Source organism: Oncorhynchus masou, chromosome 19 (genome assembly GCF_036934945.1).
Source record: "Oncorhynchus masou masou isolate Uvic2021 chromosome 19, UVic_Omas_1.1, whole genome shotgun sequence".
In the NCBI taxonomy this organism is placed as follows: Eukaryota; Metazoa; Chordata; class Actinopteri; order Salmoniformes; family Salmonidae; genus Oncorhynchus; species Oncorhynchus masou.
Genome location: NC_088230.1, coordinates 22,392,960 through 22,417,680, shown reverse-complemented (window position 1 = coordinate 22,417,680; position 24,721 = coordinate 22,392,960). Strand labels below are relative to the sequence as shown.

At 42.1% G+C, this 24,721-nt stretch overlaps 1 protein-coding gene across 1 annotated transcript; it reads right to left on the bottom strand.

Annotated features, from left to right (window-relative positions):
• Positions 1-195: 195 nt before the first annotated feature.
• On the bottom strand, positions 196-24,658 carry LOC135505568 (cAMP-dependent protein kinase inhibitor beta-like). Its single transcript, XM_064924635.1, has 3 exons — positions 24,501-24,658; positions 2,641-2,800; positions 196-1,037 (listed from the first exon to the last, which is right to left on the bottom strand). The coding sequence occupies exons 2-3, from the start codon at positions 2,771-2,773 to the stop codon at positions 949-951; spliced, it is 222 nt and encodes a 73-aa protein (XP_064780707.1). The 5' UTR covers positions 2,774-2,800; positions 24,501-24,658; the 3' UTR covers positions 196-948.
• Between the last annotated feature and the right edge of the window lie 63 nt (positions 24,659-24,721).

The window sequence follows — 24,721 nt, the reverse complement described above, 5'->3', positions numbered from 1 at the left end:
TATTCTGGTTCCATGCCTAAGAAAAGGTTTGCTGATGTACTGTATTCTTGCAGATGACTAAGAAAGAGTAGGAGAGACAATGTAATCGCCATTTTACTGCCAATGATTAAACGAGGTAAGTTGGTATCAATTTCACTGTGCAATGAGACGCCTCCCTTGTACAAAGACAACACACAATGTTTCTTTTATTTTTTATTATAGCATCTGAAAAATATTTACCACAATGCCGTATATAAAGCATTATGTTTATTGGCTGCAGTGGACATTGAAATGCATCTTTAATGGGTGGCAACTATTATGTAAAACTATTTACTGCCCAAAAATACATATCTTTTTTTGGTTTCTAATAACTCAGTTGTTAACTATGCATATTCTAACAGTAAAAAAACACACAAAGTAGAGGTTGCACTCTAGTGCTCTAATAAACGACAATTGTAAGATACAAATTTGACTTACATCACCAAGTGGAATGTTTATTATTTTGTTGTGCAAATATAAACATTTCTGCAACTACATTTTGACATTCTGAGAAAAAAAATGCATACATTGGAATAGCTCCGTATGCAAAGTATGTACAAGTCCCTCTTGCTCAAATAAAAATGACATTTTTCAGTCATGCCACTTCACCAGTTCACTTCATATGCTAATATGAACCGGACATAAGTGCAGTTTCATTCTCTGTACATGTAATAAATTATGGGTAATCTTGAACGAATACCCCCTTAACTTATAAAGAAACAGCCTTTTCTTTTTTATAGTGCTCTCCCTTTCTCACCCAAATATTTAAGTTTCCATCATAGGTGTCCTGACATTGCATAGCACAGTGCATGACGATTACAGTTGTCTAGTCAATGGGGTTGGTTTGAGGAGAAGCGGCCATCGTAGAGCCAGTCTCTCTCTTGTTCTCCATCTTCTCTTGTAGTCAGTTAGCCAGAGACCACGGCCCTATTACGTCCCCTCCGCCTTCTCCTCACCCTCTATAGGGCAATGCGGTGGGCTTCCAGAGGACGTGCACTCTCCGCCTTCTCCTCCATCATCTGAGAAACACACAGAGCAACATTCATCATTTCAGTCAGGAACACATCTTTGAAAATGCCTTAATGCCCATGTAGTTGAAAATGTTTGCATTCTATTCACAATCCAAACTGTAGCATATACTTTCCCCTATTTTGTGTTTGTTTGTAAGACATGGAAGATGCAGTATCTTGCATTCACAAGATGAAGGGAATATGAGATTGTCAACCTCAGCACCTGACACCTTGAATATCAACAGAGACTAAACTTAACACAGATCCTCACAACTCAACCGCTTTGTTCATATTCAGCATTTTAATACAGTTTTGAACACTGTCAAAGTGAATTACTCTACAGAGAGCCTTCACCATCATTGAGATGACCGTCTTCAGGGAAAATGAGCCAACACAGACTGCTTCTTGACAGACAATTCCTTTCTGTATTTTATAGGGAATTTATACTGCAAATTGCACACAACTGTGATATATCTGGTTCATGCCCTCTACAACATTAGGATCTACAGTATATGCTGCTGGTTGGTTAAATCTGCTTAAATTAAGTCATGAAAAAGGCCAATGTGAGTAACAGAAGGAGATGAATTTCACAAAAGCTTTTGTTTGACAATTTGAGCCCTTGTGTGTGCTTGTGTTTCTGTGTGTGTTTGTGTTTTCTCTGTGTGTGTGTGCATGTGTGTTTGTGTGTGTATGTGTTTGTCTGTCTGTCTGTGTGTGTGTGTGTGTGTTTGTGCATGTGTGCAACCGTGTGTGTGCATAATCTTGTTATTGACTCATACATTAATGCTTAATGGACCAGTCGTTATAGTTGAAGGGTGTAACACTGCAGCCACAAAGTGAAAGGGAGCAACGCTGAGTAAAAAGGTTATACATAAACAGAGGCCTCCAACTAACAATGACTTCCCCTCCTACCTATGAAGCAATATGTGTAATGGCTTTAGTATATAACCAAGACAGCAGCTACTATTCCTGGAGTCCAAACTTCCTGGGCTTTCCCTCACTGATAGATCGTTAGCCCTTTCCAAACTGCCTTTGCGCTATTACTAATAGAGGAAGATACTGTTTCTTTCATTTGTTTCCATTTAAAAAGTTAAAGCTGTGGTTCATTTTACATTCTGTTAACGTCCAGATGCCCTTCCCATTAAACCCTGGTTGATTAATGGAAAGCTGGCTGTCCAGACAAGACACTTGATAATGGTGATGGGTACTGGGCTGGCAGGGCCTCACAAAAGCACTCAACTATCTGAGTAAAGAGTTTCTTTAATGACAGTGCTTTATTAAGTGTTGCTCCACCACACTTTTTCTATAATGGCTAGATACAGATCAGTATTGTTATGGAAAATTGCATGTACTTCTATGATTTAAAAAAACAGACACAGTGCCATCTTTAATGTTCACAAAATACTGCTTCTGAAATAAACTGATTCAAATTCTAATTGAAATGTTTAGATGAAAATACTTTGAATTACAATTCAAACTACAATTCATTTTAATCCATAACCGAGTGAAAGCATGCAATCATGTACTGTAGGCGTATGTCAATTTTTGTAAATATCGCAGAAACTTTGCAATCAAGTACTGCATGTAATTGAGAGTACATTTCACTACCCACCTACAACAGAGAGCTCTGCTAGTTTGTCTGACAGGTCAGCAGGCCCTGCCCCAGTGATATCAGGTACAGCGTTCCTCCGGCCAGTCCTCCCCGTGGCTGCAAAATCAGTGACAACAGGCTCCACATCCGTCATCGCTGGGCCCTGTTCTCATAGCAAAGTCTGGAACACAACAACAAAGTGGAATTTATGTATAAATATATTGTACCTGGTTGATAACACTGTGTTATGTTTAAGCAATAAGGCCCGAGGAGGTGTGGTATATGACCAAAATAGCACGGCTAAGGGCTGTTCTTAGGCACGACGCAAACCCTCAACGTGCCTTATTGCTATTGTAGACTGGTTACCAAAGTAATTAGAGCAGTAAAAATAAATGCATTGTCATACGCATGGTATATGGTCTGATATACCACGGCTTTCAGCCAATTAGCATTCAGTGTTTGACCCACCCAGTTTATGAAACTCATTACACAAGCTTTCCGTCACACATTACAATACAACAGAATATATCTGTGCACATTACAAAGGTAATGAATGTATTGTGCATGCTGCAACACATACATGTTGTAAGGACCGATGCCGGAGATAAGAAGCAGGTATGGGGAGTCAACATTTAATCATGAATAAACAGGAAACAAGACAGGCACAGCGTCGGCACACGGGTAAACAAGGACATACGACAATCAATGCTGAAGCAGGGAACAGAGCAGGGAACCAGACATATATGGGGAAGGTAATGACAGAGGTGATAGAGTCCAGGTGAGTCCAATAAGCACTGATGCACGTGATGGGGGAAAGGCAGGTGTGCGTTTTGTTGGTGGCAGGAGTGCACAATGCTAGGGAGTCTGGCGCCCTCATGCGCCAGGGGGGAAGAGCGGGAGCAGGCGTGACACATGTACATATAATAATAAGCAGTAATTAGCAGAAGAAATCAGTGCATAATTCTTTGACTGTGAAAGTTTCATGCTTCTAACTAAATCTATATGGAATGGTATGGTTTAGTTTAGCTTATTATAATCCCCATTAGCTACAGCACATGCAGCAGCTCGTCTCCCTGGGGACCACACAAAATTTACAAATACATTAAAAAGTACAGAACAGTAGGAGACAAGAACAACACAAAATATTAAATTCAATTAAAAATAAAAAATCTAATAAGAGTTATCTGAATGACACCAAGAGACAACAAAACAAAATGTGTCTGTTACATGAACTCTTCAGCAATCTGAAGTAGTTAACTATAGTGAACTTATCTTCTGCAGCAGAAGTAACCCTGGGTCTTCCTTTCCTGTGGTGGCCCTCATGAGAGCCAGTTTCATCACAGCGCTTGATGTTTTTTTTTGCGACTGCACTTGAATAAACTTCTTGAAATTGTCCACATTGACTGCCCTTCATGTCTTAAAGTAATGATGGACTAGCGTATCTCTTTGCTTATTTGAGCTGTTCTTGCAAAAATATGGACTTGGTCTTTTACCAGATAGGGCTGTCTTCTGTATACCTCCCTACCTTGTCACAACACAACTGATTGGCTCAAATGCATTAAGAGGGAAATACATTTCACAAAATCATTTTTAACAAGGCACACCTGTTAATTGAAATGCATTCCAGGTGACTACCTCATGAAACTGGTTGAGAGAATGCCAAGCGTGTGCAGAGCTGCCATCAAGGCAAAGGGAAAGGGAAAAGGGTGGCTACTTTGAAGAATCTCAAATATAAAATATATTTTGAATTGTTTAACACTTTTTTATTTATAGATTATGCAAGTGGTTAGGCATTTTCAACACACAAACATTTCTTAAAAAGACTAGAAGATGTTGTGAATTTCTCCTTAACCCTGGTACAGTACACACTGAACCATAATATGAGCACTATAACAGACAATAGTGCTTTCAAAAAAGAGCACTGCTTGCCTCAATACCCTGCTCTAAGGACATTTGGTCCCTTAGCTCGAGTCTAAATATCCAGGACCTTCATTACCTTGGCCTAATCACAATTGATTGGTACTACTTTATTACTACAGGGGCATTGGTACACATGTGATCAATACTTAACGATGTGTTATGCAACCTTTCATGCATGCCATTACTGCAGCTCTATTTCCCCTTAAAATATAGAACTTTGCCTTTTACATTATGGGACAACATGTAGTAATGGACTGACGACCAGTAAATCTCAAAATAATATGCAATGCAGTATACAATTTGACCAGCAGGGGCTCATTTCACAGCAGTACAGTACTGAATGACGAAATTACAAATTTACTCTCCATGTTAAACATTCCCTCTTGTTGCTAAATTAATGCAAAATAAAACATATTCTGAGATTTAATTACAGTTTCTCCTGGCCTATTCACTATCTTTCAATGGATTACAGACTCTCCTGGCCTATTCACTATCTTTCATTGGATTACAGTCTCTCCTGGCCTATTCACTATCTTTCATTGGATTACTTTCACTATCTTTCATTGGATTACAGTCTCTCCTGGCCTATTCACTATCTTTCATTGGATTACAGTCTCTCCTGGCCTATTCACTATCTTTCATTGGATTACAGTCTCTCCTGGCCTATTCACTATCTTTCATTGGATTACAGTCTCTCCTGGCCTATTCACTATCTTTCATTGGATTACAGTCTCTCCTGGCCTATTCACTATCTTTCATTGGAATACAAATAGGTTTTAATACCAGAAATAAATATTGCCAGTCGCTTGACATGGGTACGAGTCCCGGTCTGGGCTACCCCTTGAATTCGCTACAATACCATACACATTTAGACACCCTATACATTTACAAAGAAAACATATCCATCCTTACACACACACACACACACACACACACACACACACACACACACACACACACACACACACACACACACACACACACACACACACACACACACACACACACACACACACACACACACACACACACACACACACACACACACACACACACTAGTCATCATTCAACAGAAGGTGCATCACCTCCAATGAGAGTATCAGTCCCGTAGATGATAAGCACTCGCTGGATGTCACAACATTTAGAATTGAATCAAACCCCCCTTAGTCAAGACAGGCAATTCTTGCATTAGATTTGTCGCTATTATTAACAGGGCTCCAGCATAACACCTGGGGCACCGGTGAAAGATGAAATAAGGGGGAGACGTTAGTCAGAATAGGTACCAGGCTCTGGGTAGCAGTGGAACCCACAGTGCCCTCGCAGAGTGGAAGCAGTAGGAACTGGTGTTGGCATTCTTCTCCTTGCAGTCTTCCACTCATCTATGTCCACTGGAATAAAAGGAGCTGTGTGCATTGCCAGCAGGCCCCTGTGCCAAGCAGCCAATGAGAGAGAGAGTCCAGTGCCAGAAGGCAAGAGGGAGGCATCAGCTTGTGTGTTTTTGACTGAGAGCATCGTCCGCCCATTGCTGTTAGAAACACAAGCTTATCTCCTTATGGTTGAGCTTGCAGGAGGACATTGTAAAGCGTCATGTGCATATGTGGGTTGAAAGGTGTAGGTGTGTAAAGGCTTATGTTATCACAATCAGAAAGGATCACAGTTTAGACCACTAAAGACTAACATATCCTAGTTAATCAGCAAACATATTCCCATCGAAAGTATGCAAAGAAGGAAGTCAAATATCTTGAAAATCAACACCTCAACACAGACATGACCTAATAACAACCCCTCTAAAAAAGACTGCTAATCCATTCTTGATCTGTACTAATCCTAAATAACATTGGAGCAGTACATCATTTTACCTCCTTCTAATACTGAACAACTTTCCACCTAGGACCTCAAGAAGTTGTTAATGGAGAGAAATGTTCATGACTATTTCTAGGAATGCTCAATGAATATCTTCTATGATTAGTGGGGGGTGTGATTGAAGGGACAAATATTGGACAAATAAACTGACTGAGCCCAGCCCAGATGACTGACATTTCTCCATCGAAGGTGGCCAGAACTACATTTTGATAAAGATGGACAATCTTGACAATAACCTTTAAAAAAAGGTAGCAGTTAGGCTACAAACTGCAAACATTCATGTGGAATATCTCTAAAACAACATGCAATTATTTTAGTCAACAACAGAGAGAGAGAGCTGTCTTCCATTTCAGGGACATCAAGGCTTTTATACAGTACCAGTCAAAGGTTTGGACACACCTACTCATTCAAGAGTTTTTGTTTATTTTGACTATTTTCTACATTGTAGAATAATAGTGAAGATATCAAAACTATGAAATAGCACATATGGAATCATGTAGTAACCAAAAAAGTGTTAAACAAATCAAAATATATTTTAGATTTTAGATTCTTCAAAGTAGCTACCCTCTGCCCTGATGACAGCTCTGCATACTCTTGGCATTCTCTCGACCAGCTTCATGAGGAATGCTTTTCCAACAGCTTTGAAGGAGTTCCCACATATGTTGAGCACTTGTTGGCTGCTTTTCCTTCACTCTGCGGTCCAACTCATCCCAAACAATCTCAATTGGGTTGAGGTCAGGTGATTGTGAGGCCAGGTCATCGTGAGGCCAGGTCATCTGATGCAGCACTCCATCACTCTCCTTCTTGGTCAAATAGCCCTTACACAGCCTGGAGGTGTGTTTGGGCCATTGTCCTGTTGAAAAACAAATGATAGTATGCACTAAGAGAAAACCAGATGGTATGGCGTAACGCTGCAGAATGTTGTGGTAGCCATGCTGGTTAAGTGTGCCTTGAATTCTAAATAAATCACAAACAGTGTCACCAGCAAAGCACCCCCAAACCCCCACACCATCACACCTCCTCCTCCATACTTCACGGTGGGAACGACACATGCAGAGATAATCCGTTCACAAACTCTTTGAACAAAAAATATTGGAACCGTTCACATACTCTTGGAACCAAAAATCTCAAATCTGACCTCCTCAGACCAAAGGACAGATTTCCACCGGTCTAATGTCCATTTCTGATGTTTCTTGGCCCAAGCAAGTCTCTTCTTATTATTGGTGTCCTTTAGTGTCCTCGTGCTCTTAGACCTTAGTGCTGCTTTTGATACCATCGATCACCACATTCTTTTGGAGAGATTGGAAACCCAAATTGGTCTACACGGACAAGTTCTGGCCTGGTTTAGATCTTATCTGTCGGAAATATATCAGTTTGTCTCTGTGAATAGCTTGTCCTCTGCAAATCAACTGTAAATTTCGGTGTTCCTCAAGGTTCCGTTTTAGGACCACTATTCTTTTCACTATATATTTTACCTCTTGGGGATGTCATTCGAAAACATAATGTTAACTTTCACTGCTATGCGGATGACACACAGCTGTACATTTCAATGAAACATGGTGAAGCCCCAAAATTGCCCTCGCTAGAAGCCTGTGTTTCAGACATAAGGAAGTGGATGGCTGCAAACTTTCTACTTTTAAGCTAGGACAAAACAGAGATGCTTGTTCTAGGTCCCAAGAAATAAAGAGATCTTCTGTTGAATCTGACAATTCATCTTAATGGTTGTACAGTCGTCTCAAATAAAACTGTGAAGGACCTCGGCGTTACTCTGGACCCTGATCTCTCTTTTGACGAACATATCAAGACTGTTTCAAGGACAGCTTTTTTCCATTTACGTAACATTGCAAAAATCAGACATTTTCTGTCCAAAAATGATGCAGAAAAATTCATCCATGCTTTTGTTACTTCTAGGTTAGACTACTGCAATGCTCTACTTTCCGGCTACCCAGGCAAAGCACTAAATAATCTTCAGTTAGTGCTAAATACGGCTGCTAGAATCATGATTAGAACCAAAAAATGTGATCATATTACTTCAGTGTAAGCCTCCCTACACTGGCTTCCTGTCAAGGCAAAGGCTGATATCAAGGTTCTACTGCTAACCTACAAAGCATTACATGGGCTTTCGCCTATAGAGCTCCATTTTTATGGAATGGTCTGCCTACATATGTAAGAAACGCAAACTCAGTCTCAACCTTTAAGTCTTTACTGAAGACTCATCTCTTCAGTTGGTCATATTATTGAGTGTAGTCTGGCCCAGGAGTGTGAAGGTGAACGGAAAGGCTCTGGAGCAACGAACCACCCTTGCTGTCTCTGCCTGGCTGGTTCCCCTCTTTCCACCGGGATTCTCTGCCCCTAACCCTATTAGAGGGGCTGAGTCACTGGCTTATTGGTGCTCTTTCATGCCGTCCCTAGGAGGGGTGCGTCACTTGAGTGGGTTGAGTCACTGATGTGATCTTCCTGTCTGGGTTGGCGCCCCCCTTGGGTTGTGTCGTGGCGGAGATATTTGTGGGCTATACTCGGCCTTGTCTTAGGATGTTAAGTTGGTGGTTGAAGATATCCCTCTAGTGGTGTGGGGGCTGTGCTTTGTCAAAGTGGGTGGGGTTATATCCTTCCTGTTTGGCCCTGTCTGGGGGTATTATCGGATGGGGCCACAGTGTCTCCTGACCCTCCTGTCTCAGCCTCCAGTATTTATGCTGCAGTAGTTTATGTGTCGAGGGGCTAGGGTCAGTTTGTTATATCTGGAGTACTTCTCCTGTCTTTTCCGGTGTCCTGTATGAATTTAAGTATGCTCTCTCTAATTCTCTCTATCTCTCTTTCTTTCTCTCTCTCGGAGGACCTGAGCCCTAGGACCATGCCTCAGGACTACCTGGCATGATGACTCCTTGCTGTCCCCAGTCCACCTGGCCGTGCTGCTGCTCCAGTTCCAACTGTTCTGCCTGCGGGTATGGAATCCTGACCTGTTCACTGGACGTGTTACCTGTCCCAGACCTATTATTTGACCATGCTGGTCATTTATGAACATTTGAACATCTTGGGTTAGCCCAAGATAACATCTTCTAACCCATCTAACCCTACAGAGCAGAGGTAACTCTGGATATTCCTTTCCTACTTTTTCACAACACAACTGATTGACTCAAACTCATTAAAAAGGAAATAAGTTCCACAAATGAACTTTTAACAAGGCACACCTGTTAATTGAAATGCATTCCAGGTGACTACCTCATGTAGCTGGTTGAGAGAATACCAAGAGTCTGCCAAGCTGTCATCAAGACAAAGGGTGGCTACTTTGAAGAATCTAAAATATATTTTGATTTGTTTAACACTTTTTTGGTTACTACATGATTCCATATGTGTTATGTCATAGTTTTGATGTCTTCACTATTATTCTACATGGTAGAAAATAGTAAAAATAAAGAAAAACCCTGGAATGAGTAGTTGTGTCCAAACTTTTGACTGGTACTGTATATATTATGCCCCCCACACACACACACTTATAAAACCAATGTTGTGCTCCTATGTCATGTAGTCTGCTTTCACAACCTTTGTCATCAAAGCTTTGACATTTTCGTGTCACTTGAACTAAAGGCTGAAACAGAATACAGTCTCCCTCTGTCCATCAGTGCTGGTGGGACCAATGTGGAGTGATGACCTAGAGCAGCTTGGCCGAGTGTGATAAGAGTAACGGCCATGGAAGCTCCTCCTCCTGTGTCAGCACAGCAAACAACACGCAAAGCCGCCCCAGCCAATTTACTCAGTGACAATGGCTTGAAAGAGAACCATGCCATGTGAAATCGCTGATTACTCTGGGCTAGGCTGACCTTGAAGCTCAAACATCCACCACCACTCATCACCAGCATTGCACACCCTGCCAGCCACAAGGTTCATTTATCCTCCTCATAGCCTCCTATTCTATGGAGAATTTAACAAGCTTTCAATAGCCCCAATAACTATTAATACGCACACTCTTTCAAAAAAGGGTTACAAAAGGGTTCTTCGGCTGTCCCCATCGTAGAAACCTTTTAAGTTCCAGGTAGAACTTATTTGGGTTCCATGTAGAACCCTCTGTGGAAAGGGGTCTACCTGGAACCAAAAGAGTTCTACCTGGAACCAAAAAAGGGTTATTCTTTGGGGACAGCTGAATTACCCATTTAAATACTAAATAGCACCTTTTTAGAAGCTCTCCATTGTGGTAAGAGGATTGATAAGTGAGGGAAAGTGGAGCTTTTACAACAGCTCAGATGAGACACGGGTGCAGTGTCAACATGTGCATGTACTCATAAAGGAACGTAGTGCTATTTCAACCAACTATTTCTAGAACCTTCTGTAGTATTTTCTCTTTAGGTGACAAATACAATTTGTTAGTGCACAGTCCACCATAAATTACATTCAACCAGCTGTCATGAAGGCCATTGTTGTGATAAGTTTTTAATCGACAGTATACGTATGTCCGATTCCCAGGAGGCTTAAAGTGACAGAGATAAGTGGACGAGCTGCATAGAGAGAGGAAGAGGCTTGAGACGCCTCCACCAGGTCCCAATCAGACCCTGTCCCTGGGTCCCCTCTTCCTTTCACTCCACTGAGAGAAGAGAGAGCTCCCAATGTCCGATAATGAGCCGTGTTCAGTGGGAAACTTCAAGGAATGAAGTCACATGGCAGCATTGTGGATGAACAGTTGACTGTTCATTATTCAGGAAGGCCTGGTGGGTCAGGGCCTCTCATAACTGTAGCCACACACAAACACAAGAGTCCTGCTCACAGAGCATAGGGAACTGCCTGCCTCATCACTACCACTGTTACTCCCACTGTTACCCTGTCATATAGCAGTGCAAAGCATAAAATTATGTCATTGATCAGGCACCATTATCGAATTATCCACTGAGATATTCTTGAAAACAATGATTTTCCAGATCCCAGATACTCTACTCCAAAAAAGAGAAATGGACTTCTAAGAGACAGTGCCTTATTTATATCTGAGAGATGGCCATCCAATAGTATTTTATCTTGCCCCTATGGGATCTTTATCCAACCCAGTGGTAGCTGTTGACGCCGCTGTGAGTGACAGTGTGGAAGGCTAGCACGTCCTCGGTGTGTCCCTCTCAGCAGGCTCAAAGACTTTTCCCAGCACCCCTCTGTTCAAAAGGACAGCATGTGACCGAGTGAGCGGTCAGATAAAATGGCCACACACAGAGAGACCCCACCAAGGCACTGAGGACGCCTGCCAAACATAACCGAAAAATACTGTGATAACCTCTGACAATGGCACTGCAGAACATAAATAAAACACAAACAAACACGCTAATAAACAGCCATTTATGGAGAAAATCTCTTTGAATGTTGCAGGAGCGTAATGCTTGTTTATGTAATTGATAAGAAAACACATTATATTGCAAAAACATGCAATTAAATTAATCACAGCAGCACAATATTTGCATAGACAATGTTATTTCAGCGTTACATGTGTTACTATAAAGGCTTCTGACAGTAGATGCCCATCTGATCATGTTACACTGCTCGTTGGACCTCTTCTATTCAGAAATAAATCCCAGTGGGGGAGGCCACAATATTTCCTTTGTTTTTTCCACCTCATTTTCCTGCTATTTGTCCTTTTGCTTTGGAAAGACGTCATTTGAAACAAAGCCTACAAAGTGACCTCCATATTTTGAAACATAGGGGGGCTAATTAAGTACATGTCTCCCATAGCAGCCAGGAAGAGAAGAGAGCTCTCCTCTTCAATACAGGGCTATATTTGGACAGGCGACCTCCTGCTGAATGGGCTTTAGAGGATACACCTCCCAGGGTTGTTCAAATGTCAGAGCACCAAACTAACAAGTGACTTCAGTGCACTCAAAAGTCACTGAGTAAGGCTCCTCCAGCGCACTTCCAATGGAGAGATTCCTAAACCTGATTGATAGAGCCCTAGAGCCATAGGGCTCTAGGGTGCCATTTGGAGAGTTCTAGGGTGCCATTTGGAGGGCTCTAGGGTGCTATTTGGAGGACTCTATGGTGCCATTTGGAGAGCTCTAGGGTGCCATTTGGAGGGCTCTAGGGTGCCCTTTGGAGGACTCTAGGGTGCCATTTGGAGGGCTTTAGGGTGCCCTTTGGAGGACTCTAGGGTGCCATTTGGAGGGCTCTAGGGTGCCATTTGGAGGGCTCTATGGTGCCATTTGGAGGGCTCTATGGTGCCATTTGGAGGCTCTATGGTGCCTTTTGGAGAGCTCTAGGGTGCCATTTGGAGTAGAGATCGACCGATTAATCGGCATGGCTGAGTAATTAGGGCCGATATCAAGTTTTCATAGCAATAGGTAACCAGTCTTTTTGGACACCGATTATGGTCAATTACATTGCAATCCACAAGAAGACTGCACGGCAGGCTGACCACCTGTTACGCGAGTACAACGTCAAAAGGACCTTGTGGCTGCAATGAGCCAAGGTAAGTTGCTAGCTAGCATTAAACTTATGAACAATATTAACTGGGGAAATTGTGTCACTTCTCTTGCGTTCAGTGCAAGCTGAGTCAGGGTATATGCAACAGTTTGGTCCTGCCTGGCTCGTTTCGAACTGTTTTTCTGTAAAAGCTTTCGTCTGGTGAAGGAGAAGCGGACCAAAATGCAGCGTGGTGGTTATTCATGTTCTTTAATAAATGAACTCGACATGAAATAACTCAACAAAACAATAAATGTGTGAAAACCTATACAGCCTATCTGGTGACAATAAACACAGAGACAGGAACAATCACCCACGAAATACTCAAAGAATATGGCTGCCTAAATATGGTTCCCAATCAGAGACAACTATAAACACCTGCCTCTGATTGAGAACCACTCCAGACAGCCATAGACTATGCTAAATACCCCCACTAAGCCACACACCCAATACCTAACAAAACCCCAAGACAAAACACACCACAATAAACCCATGTCACACCCTGGCCTGACCAAATAAATAAAGACAAACACAATATACTTCGACCAGGGCGTGACAGTTTCTTCCTAACAAAGACCGTAATGTGCAATGTAACAGCAATATTTAGACTTAGGGTTGCCACCCGACAAAAAGGAATGGTTCCGTATTTCACTGAAAGAATAAACATTTTGTTTTCGAAATGATAGTTTTCAGATTTGACCATATTAATGACCAAAGGCTCATATTTCTGTGTGTTTATCATAATTAAGTCTATGATCTGATATTTGATAGAGCAGTCTGAGTGAGCGGTGGGTAGGCAGCATCAGGCTTGTAAGTATTCATTCAAACAGAACTTTACTGCATTTGCAAGCAGCTATCAACTCCCGAGATTAGGCTGGCAATACTAAAGTGCCTATAAGAACATCAAATAGTCAAAGGTATATGAAATACAAGTGGTATAGAGAGAAATAGTTGACGCGTCATAATTCCTATAATAACTACAACCTAAAACTTCTTAACTGGGAAGAGCTGGGAATATTGAACAACCAGCTTTCATATGTTCTCATGTTCTGAGCAAGGAACTTAAATGTTAGCTTTTTTACAGGCACATATTGCACTTTTACTTTCTTCTCCAACACTGTGTTTTTGCATTATTTAAACCAAACTGAAAATTATTTATTTGAGACTAAATAGATTTTATTTATGTATTATATTAATTTAAAATAAAATTGTTCGTTCAGTATTGTTGCATTTTCATTGTTACAAATATATATAAAAATCGTCCGATTAATCGGTGTCGGCTTTTTTGGTCCTCCGATATTCAGTATCGGCATTAGAAAATCATAATCGGTCGACTTCTAATTTGGAGGACTCCAGGGTGCCATTTGGAGGGCTCTAGGGTGCCATTTGGACGGCTCTAGGGTGCCATTTGGGATGCACATATGATCATGGTGCACATATGATCATGGTGCACAAGAAGACTGCATGGGCTGTGCTGTTGAAGTGATGTTTCAATGGCAGGAGATGCCAAAGTGAATCTGTGGGATCCAGCAGTGTTTTGGGAGACACTGTCCCTCTTCCCCAAATCCCGTCTCTGGATTGCTACCAGGGATTTCACAGAGCAGATCAGGAATAGAAGTCATACACCATCTCAGTGAACCACAACATCTTTTCAGTAATGATATGAAACCTTCAGTCATAACATGCCTACCACACATGTCTATTGTGTTGACTCAAACCATGATTCATAGTAGATAATGTAAGCTATTAAGACCGATTGCCATGTTGAAGGCTATCACCTATTCAGACAATGTAGATGACTAAATCGGAGGTGGCATCTTGCTTTCCTTCAGTTTTGAAGACGTGACTCACTAACGCAGACCAAGCCAGACGTACAGTATATCTTAATCAGGACTGATTATAATCACCAGGAATTCAGACAGCTAGCAAATACAATCAGCTATAATGATATAACTCATCATTCATAACCACTAAAATACTGTAATCAGAACATCACATAAAACATCCATAGAAGAGAAAATGCAACGTAATAATGCAATAAACAGATACGGTTGTTTCCCATGCAGACCAAAACATTGTCTTATTCACCTTCATATTCAGTTGTCTTCCTGATAGCACACATAAAATGGTTACCCACACTGAAAGCACTGGTCAAAGCAAATCCCTCCAGTATTCACTAAAAATCCTTTGAACTGGATAGTCTATTGGATATCTTCTTATGTGCTTTGAAGTGAAGAAAGCCAGTATTTGCTTTTGAAATAAGACTCCACAACCAAAAGAGCTTTTGAAAACAGCTACACATGGCTAAGTTGGCAATTTATAGAAAATATACAACACATTGATATCTTATTGACGTTGAGCATTTGCAGAAACAAAATGCATTTTGTCGTTCTATCTATAAAATCTTCTGGATGCCTAAAATAGTCCCACAAAATGTATAAATACCCAAACCAAAAATCAGCAATTAACATTCCTCTCACACCAAACAGTATGTTCCCAGCAAACCGGGAACATTCCCAGGACATTAGTTAACATTCCCATTAATATTTATTTATGGTGTTATCTGACATTAGGATGATGACATCTCAAAAACATTCATTCAAATAATGTTTTTTTTTTCCCAGGAAATGTTTTAAATTAAATATCCTTAGAATATTCTCCTAACATCCACTAAAATGTTGTGCACGACATCTGTAACAACCACCACAGAACATTCCCCTAAGGTTGTTTAGGTTTCAACGTAGCCAATATAGAGCTGAAAAAATAAATGTTTTGTCATACCCATGGTATACGGTCTGATATACCACGGCTTTCAGCCAATCAGCATTCAGGGCTCGAACCACCAAGTTTATAATTGCAATTAATGCTGATCTTAGATGTTGGTTGAAGCAGTGACCCATCGTGTTGCCAAGGGTAGCTTAAAAGTTATGTATCTCTCCCTCAGGAAGCAGCCTGTGACTTTGAGAAGGCCGTCTCCCTCCACGCTTTGTTGAAAAATCACCTTCGGAAGATTTATGAGGAGTTTAATGTTTGGGAGAGCAAGACTCATAGAGAGAAAATGCACCTGAAAGCCAATTCATTACACACACCTGCCAGAAGAGGCATGCACGCACCCCAACACTGTAACTCCTCTCTCTGGCAGGTCTATGATGGCCTCACCATTAAGTGCTCTGACTGACAGTGACCCTATGAATGGAAAACAGCTCGTTTTGCTCATGCAAGAGTGAATACAATTGAATAATTAATGTTATAAGCATATTTGAAGGAAATCTTCATATATTGTACTGTGTATATTTACACACATGCACAGGCATTCACTACAAAGAGTCATAGTGATTCACCTACACTTCATGACCAAAAGTATGTGGACACCCCTTCAAATTAGTGGATTTGCCTGTTTCAGCCACACCTGTTGCTGACAGGTGTATATAATTGAGCATACAGCCATACAATCTCCATAGACAAACATTGACAGTAGAATGGCCTTACTGAAGAGCTTAGTGACTTTCAAAATGGCACTGTCATAGTAGGCCACAAAAGCTCACAGAACGGGGCCGCTGGGTGCTGAAGCGCGCAGCGCGTAAAACTCGTCTGTCCTGTTGCACCACTGAGTTCCAAACTGCCTCTGGAAGCAACGTCAGCACAATAACTGTTCATCAGGGGCATCATGAAATGGGTTTTCTTGGCCGAGCAGCGGCACACAAGCCTAAGATAACCATGCACAATGCCAAATGTCGTCTGGAGTGGTTGAAAGCTCGCCGCCATTGGACTTTGGAGCAGTCGAAACACGTTCTCTGGAGTGATGTATCTCGCTTCACCATCTGACAGATGAATCTGAGTTTGAACCTGCCCCAATGCATAGTGCCAACTGTAAAGTTTGTTGGAGAAGGAAAAATGGTCTGGGGCTGTTTTTCATGGTTCGTGCTATACCTCTTAGTTCCAGTGAAGGGGAATCTTAATGCTACAGCATACAATGACATTCTAGATGATTCTGTGCTTCCAACTTTGTGGCAACAGGAAGGCCCTTTCCTGTTTCAGCATGACAATGCCCTGTGCACAAAGCAAGGTCCATACAGAAATTATTTGTCAAGATCGGAGTGGAAGACATTGACTGGCCTGCACAGAGCCATGACCTCTACCATCAAACACCTCTTTGGGATGAATTGGAATGTCGACTGCGAGCCAGGCCTAATCATCCAACATAAGTCCCAGACCTCACTAAATGCTCTTGTGGCTGAATGGTCCCCGCAGCACTGTTTCAACATCTAGTGGAAAACTTTCCCAGGAGAGTGGAGGCTGTTATAGCAGCAAATGGGGGACCAACTCCATATTAATGCCCATGATTTTGGAATTAGATGTTCGACGAGCAGATGTCCTCATACTTTTGGCCATGTAGTGTATCTATTTGGCCTCATGTGAAATAGTACATTTGTAGTAGGCCTACAGACCCTCATTCATAATCAGTCAATCAATACTTCTCTTTCCAATTTCCACAGAAATTATGTTTAAAACAAGATTAACAAGGTGTATTACACATGGAAGGAGAAACAATAATCTCTTTTAATTATCATGGGCTTTAATAAATCATTTGTTTCTTCACATCAGAGAGAATTCTTGCCAGAGGTTGATAACAAACACTTTGTGAATTCCACACTTGTCTTTATATCGGCCCATATGTGTCACAGACTACATTAACAGACAGGCAGTTTGTTTAGCAGGAAATGAGAGTGCCATTTCAGCAAATCACATAGGGCAGTCTAGAAAAAAGCATCCTCCTTGTTGAAGAGTTTACCAGGCAGTTGTGCGGTCAGTTGTGGCCAAACGATGACAGCTAGGCGGTCTGTCTCATATTTGTTATTCCTCATACAGTGTCTTGTTCAACCCCAGATTTATTTTCAGAGTGTAACACAGGATATAAAGCAGAGCGACGAGTACAGCCTAGATTGCTCGTGGTTTATTTTTAGCCTCTGTGATAACTCAGTTCAAATCCAGTGATTTAAGATAACACGATCCTGGTCATTTTATTGGCCCAAAACTCAGACTTTACACAAGGCTGGATAAAGATAAGGATTAGGCCACAGAGCTGTGTGTCTGTGGGGCTCTTCACCCGGCATTGTGTGTGCTAAGTGAATGATATGTATGGTAATAATCAGACTTACAACGTAGTTTATCTGTGTTTTAAAGACAATCAATGTCTGGTATGGATTGCCAACTGTGGCCCTAGGAACAAGGAACACAACCTGTGTTGTGGTCTTAAAATGACTCGTTTTGGGATGCCCCACTGCACTGTGTAGACTAGAGTAGCATAATTGTGGGCACTACCAGTGAGAGCTAAGTGCACTCATCGGGTTCCTGCATGTGTATCATGCAATACTGGCACTGCAACATTATAGTACTCCACTGTTCTCTTGTCAGTGACAAACTGGCAGCTGGTGACCCAAAGGGATACAGGCAGATGAACATGGACATACCCATAGGGTAGGAACCTCTGAGGAATACTGCGGTTCACAGTGGGTCGATGGGCCAATCAGCATATTTGGATCCTAATCCAGCGTGGCAACAACAGTGTAATGAAGCTTTAATCACTAAAAGATCGAATTACTCCAAAACCCTAATCCAGGGGATGACCTTAACACTCTACTACAGTACACAAAATAAACACAACAATATGGGATTTTATTGTTTTGCTGTTTAACCACCTAACCCATGGCTCCTTTCATTACCAAAATGCCAGAGGTTTAAGGGGCTAAAAAGGGCAAAATGCGACCCAATAGTATGAATAAAGCATTAGTAACACATCCAATACATAGTTTAGTCTTATTGTCAATATGTCACAGAGAGAACATGTGTGTGCAGCAGTCTCTGCAAGCTGTTCTGGTCCAGAATGCCAATGTGATAGATTTTGATACATACCCCCCCACCCCCACAAGGACCTGTTAGTCTTCCACAGAGGGACCGATTTGTGATAATTTTATTGACTCAACAGTGAGAGGAGCGAGAGCATGCTTGGCTATGTGCTAAAACTGAGCCGGTTTCACAAGAGCCAATTACTGTGCTGCTGACTGAGCTGAGAGAGAGCCAGGCAGAAGAGAGGAATGATGGGGAAAGGATCCCTCCTGGGGCATTGCCAGTGAAATACCAGCACAGAAACTGTCAAAGACAATCACAGGCGCATTGATGACACTTGATGAAAAAAAGACTTCAAACAAAGTGAGCTACAACTGTTACAAAAAAATATTTCCTGAGTCGCAGCTCGCAGATAGTTAAGGATGTCCAAATTGAAATATCACCTATTGACAGTGTTTACCTGACTAATCCCTTTAGACACCATCTTTAAAAGACTTTGTTGGTCTCTGGGGCTTTCAGGTAGGGGTGTCTTCGGTCAAACACTCTTGATGAAACTGATTTAGTTACACCTTACATTTTATTTGTTTGATACAACAGGCACAGTTTCTCTTCGCATTTGTTTTAACAGACGTGCCTGAGAAAAACAATTAATGTGTAGACACGACACAATGTGACAACAGGAAAATAAGTGATACCAAACTGCACTTTTCATTCCCATGTGTGTAATTACACATACTAGTAGACAGACACCATTGGTAATTCTCTGTCATCAACACAGCCAATTAAGAGGATAATACAAATGGGACGCACCTGGATCCTCCTAAGCTCATTAACTGAATGTTTTTTTAAAGTACAGTCACGATTGACCATATTGGAATTACCTACTGTGACATTTAGATCCTGAGTGACAGGCTGGCAGATGATGTATGACACTAGTTCACTTGAATAATGAATAGTAATAACTGCATATCTAACGCCGGACAAGCTCCAGTTAGCAGGAATATAAGCCCATAGGCAGCAGCCAGCTAGGGACAGACAAACCCCACCTCTAATGTTAAAAGGATAACAGCGTTCTTCACCTTCCTCTTTACATTTCCAGAGAGTAATGATAACGACATAGTGTTGTGAGGTGAAGGGGCACCCGTCTGAGTCTATTTGAGTCAGTGCTGCCCAGAGGAAGTAGAGGGGTTGTAAATACTATGTCCCCTGCAACTTCATCCGTCACTCTGGATATGTGTTAACAACATTTCATTTCTACTTTTAGTATCCTCTTTAGAAAATACAGCAGTCAGTAGACAACAACAGCCTGGTCCAAGCTGAGTGGGACTGTTTGAATGTTAAAATGACACACTACAATATGGTGGAGAAGGTCAGACAGATTGTACGAGAGGGTCTGAAAATTACATTACACAGGATTCTAAAGACTAGAGTAAGAAGGAGGGTGGGGGTGTATGCCTTATGATTAATGAGTCGTGGTGTGGTCATAACAACATACAGGAACTCAAGTCCTTCTGTTCACTTGACCTAGAATTCCTTACAATCTAATGCCGACAGCAATATCTAACAAGAGAATTCTCTTCGATTATAATCACAGCCGTGTCTATCCCCCCAAGCAGACACCTCGACGGCACTGAAAGAACTTCATTGGACTCTATGTAAACTGGAAACCACATATCCTGAGGTGGCATTTATTGTAGCTGGGGATTTTAACAAGGCTAATCTGAAAACAAGGCTCCCTAAATTTTATCAGCATATCGAATGCGCAAACCTGGGCTGGCTAAATTCTGAAAATCTAACCACGACTCAATTTTGTTACTCCCAGCCTATAGACAGAAACTAAAACAGGAAGCGCCAGTGCTCAGGTCTGTTCAACGCTGGTCCGACCAATCTGATTCCACACTTCAAGATTGCTTCGATCACGTGGACTGGGACAACAACATTGATGTAATATGCTGATTCTGTGAGCGAGTTTATTAATAAGTGTATCGGTGATGTTGTACCCAGTGTGACTATTAAAACCTTCCCCAACCAGAATCCGTGGATTGATGACAGCATTTGCGCAAAACTGAAAGCACAAACCACTGCTTTTAATCATGGCAAGGTGACCGGAAACATGAACGAATACAAACAGTGCAGCTATTCCCTCCGCAAGGCAATCAAACAAGCTAAGCGTCAGTATAGAGACAAAGTAGAGTCACAATTCAACGGCTCAGACAAGAGACGTATGTGGCAGGGTCTACAGTCAATCACGGATTACAAAGAGAAAACCAGACCCGTCGCGGACACCGACGTCTTGCTCCCAGACAAACTAAACAACTTCTTTGCTCGCTTTGAGGACAATACAGTGTCACTGACAGGGCCAGCTACCAAAACCTGCGGGCTCTCCTTCACCGCTGCCAACGTGAGTAAAATATTTAAACGTGTTAATACTCGCATGGCTGCCAGCCCAGACGGCATCCCTAGCCATGTCCTCAGAGCATGCGCAGACCAGCTGGCTGGTTTGTTTACGGACATATCCCGCACCTTAAAAGCGGTAGACCTGCCACTTTCAAGGTGCGGGACTCTAACCCGGAAGCTTACAAGAAATCCTGCTATGCCCTCCGACGAACCATCAAACAGGCAAAGCGTCAATACAGGGCTAAGATTGAATCATACTACACCAGCTACGATGCTCGTCTTATGTGGCAGGGCTTGCAAACTATTACAGACTACAAAGGAAGCACAACCCCGAGCTGCTCAGTGACACGAGCCTACCAGATGATCTAAATCACTTCTATGCTCGCTTTGAGGCAAGCAACACTGAGGCATGCATGAGAGCATCAGCTGTTCCGGACGACTGTGTGATCACGCTCTCCATAGCCGACGTGAGTAAGACCTTTAAACAGGTCAGTATACACAAGGCTGCGGGGCCAGACGGCTTACCAGGATGTGTGCTCCGGGCATGTGCTGACCAACTGGCAGGTGTCTTCACTAACATTTTCAAAATGTTCCTGATTGAGTCTGTAATACCAACATATTTCAAGCAGACCACCATAGTCCCTGTGCCCAAGAACACAAAGGCAACCTGCCTAAATGACTACAGACCCATAGCACTCACGTCCGTAGCCATGAAGTGCTTTGAAAGGTTGGTAATGGCTCACATCAACACCATTATCCCAGAAACCCTAGACCCACTCCAATTTGCATACCTGCCAAACAGATCCACAGATGATGCACTCTATTGCACTCCACACTGCCCTTTCCCACCTGGACAAAAGGAACTGTTATGTGAGAATGCTATTCATTGACTACAGCTCAGTACCATAGTACCCTCAAAGCTCATCACTAAGCTAGGGATCCTGGGACTAAACACCTCCCTCTGCAACTGGATCCTGGACTTCCTGACGGGCCGCCCCCAGGTGTTGAGGGTAGGTCGCAACACATCTGCCATGCTGATCCTCAACACGGGAGCTCCCCAGGGGTGTGTGCTCAGTCCCCTCCTGTACTCCCTGTTCACCCACGACTGCATGGCAAGGCACAACTCCAACACCATCATTAAGTTTGCAGACAACACAACGGAGGTAGGCCTGATCACCGACAACGACGAGACAGCCTATAGGGAGGTCAGAGACCTGGCCGGGTGGTGCCAGAATAACAACCTACGACAAAGCCTATTCTCCCTCAGGAACCTAAAAAGATTTGGCATGGGTCCTGAGATCCTCAAAAGGTTCTACAGCTGCAACATCGAGAGCATCCTGACTGGTTGCATCACTGCCTTGTACAGCAATTGCTCAGCCTCTGACCGCAAGGCACTACAGAGGGTAGTGCGTACGGCCCAGTACATCACTGGGGCTAAGCTGCATGCCATCCAGGACCTCTACACCAGGCGGTGTCAGAGGAAGGCCCTAAAAATTGTCAAAGACCCCAGCCACCCCAGTCATAGACTGTTCTCTCTTGTACCACATGGCAAGCGGTACCGGAGTGCCAAGTCTAGGACAAAAAGGCTTCTCAACATTTCTTACCCCCAAGCCATAAGACTCCTGAACAGGTAATCAAATGGCTACCCAGACTATTTGCATTGTGTGCCTACCCCCTTCAACCCCTCTTTTACGCTGCTGCTACTCTCTGTTTATCATATATGCATAGTCATTTCAAAGCTGGGACCGAGAGACTGAAAAACAGCTTCTATCACAAGGCCATCAGACTGTTAAATAGCCATCACTAACATTGAGTGGCTGCTGCCAACATACTGACTCAAATCTCTAGCCACTTTAATAATTAAAAATTTCTTGTAATAAATGTATCAGTAGTCACTTTAAACAATGCCACTTTATATAATGTTTACATACCCTACATTACTCATCTCACATGTATATACTGTACTCTATACCATCTACTGCATCTTGCCTATGCCGTTCGGCCGTTCAGCGATCGCTCATCCATATATTTATATGTACATATTCTTATTCATTCCTTTACACTTGTGTGCATAAGGTAGTTATTGTGAAATTATTCAATTACTTGTTAGAGATTACTACACGGTCGGAACTAGAAGCACAAGCATTTCGCTACACTCGCATTAATATCTGCTAACCATGTGTATGTGACCAATAACATTTGATTTGATAGTGAAGAAGGTCAGACAGATTGTACGAGAGGGTCTGGAAATTACGTTACACAGGATTCTAAAGACTAGAGTAGGCAGTCGACAGATTTAAGATTAGAATGTGTCTGCAATCTCTTCTTTCTCCATATCATAATCAACACATTTCCCCGGGCTGGCTTATTATTCTTCCAAGCATGTGGTCTCTCAGGGCAGGTGTTGACTGGTACAGTAGATGTGTTGATGGTGGGTGTGGAGGGAATAACGGTGCTTACCCTCTAATCAGCAGGAGTTAGAGAGTCAGAGCACTGGCATGAAATGCATGCTGCAAGCAATAATAAACCTAGTGCTTGGAGGTCACCATAACTACAACATCTTACTGCATGATGCATGATGGCTAAACACTATTTTAAACCATGGGGTTGAATTTTGTGATAAGAAAGCTGCTGGCTGACTCACATTCATCGTAAACAGCTCATTCAATAGACAAGACCCATGTTTATACAACCATGCTTTATTTAATCAGCAGGAGAATATCAACAAAAGTTATAAGGAAACATTGATTAATATGATCATGTTTGTTCCTTGTGATTGCACTGCAGTCAGGTCATTGAAATAAGCAATTTATTGCATTAAAGAAAATCAGCCAAGTAGACGGACAGGTAGACAGAGGGACAGACCATTGTATTTGAGATAGGTATGCGGGGTTTTCAAGTATTCAATAGCCATCAAAGGCAAACGTCATTGGGGAAGACAGGAGAGGAGGATGTGTCATTCAAATAAAACGCATTTATGATCAAATAATAGCATATGCCTTTTAATGAGCCTGATAATCAATCAATCCCAAGTGGCATATGTATGACTGATATTCCTTGATATTCTTCTGCATCACATACAACATGTTTTTTTCCATAACAATGGAATACATGTGCAACGAATCCATCAATTGACAAAAAGGTTGCTCTCACACATCTCTGTGCATTGTAGCCTTTATGCATGACATTGCATACGGCATGGTCATGCGTTGAATTTACATGACCAACATTTTCTGGTTGCAGGTTTCAACAGCAAGCAATGACAATAATAACCAGCTGAATTAAAAACTTGTAGTAGCCTACAATCTGCTGTAGCCTATAATTTGCCCATAAATTAGGCTACAGCAGATTGTATGCTACTTGTCGGCATTTGGCAACAACCTGACGACAAGAAACCTGCCAAAATAAGATATATTGTGACACCTACTTACCTAATGTGTAGAACAATGATTGTTACGAGAATGTTATTTATTTGCGCTCCAACGAAATAAATATTTCACCATCAACAACCCATGGAAAGGACTCGGTCCACACAGTCTGCCCTCATCATGATTTCCTCTACTCTATTTATTTAAGTGCGAGGATAACTATCTCCGCCGCGGTGACATCACACAGAACGATATTTTTTTTTATCACCCAGAACGAGTATTCT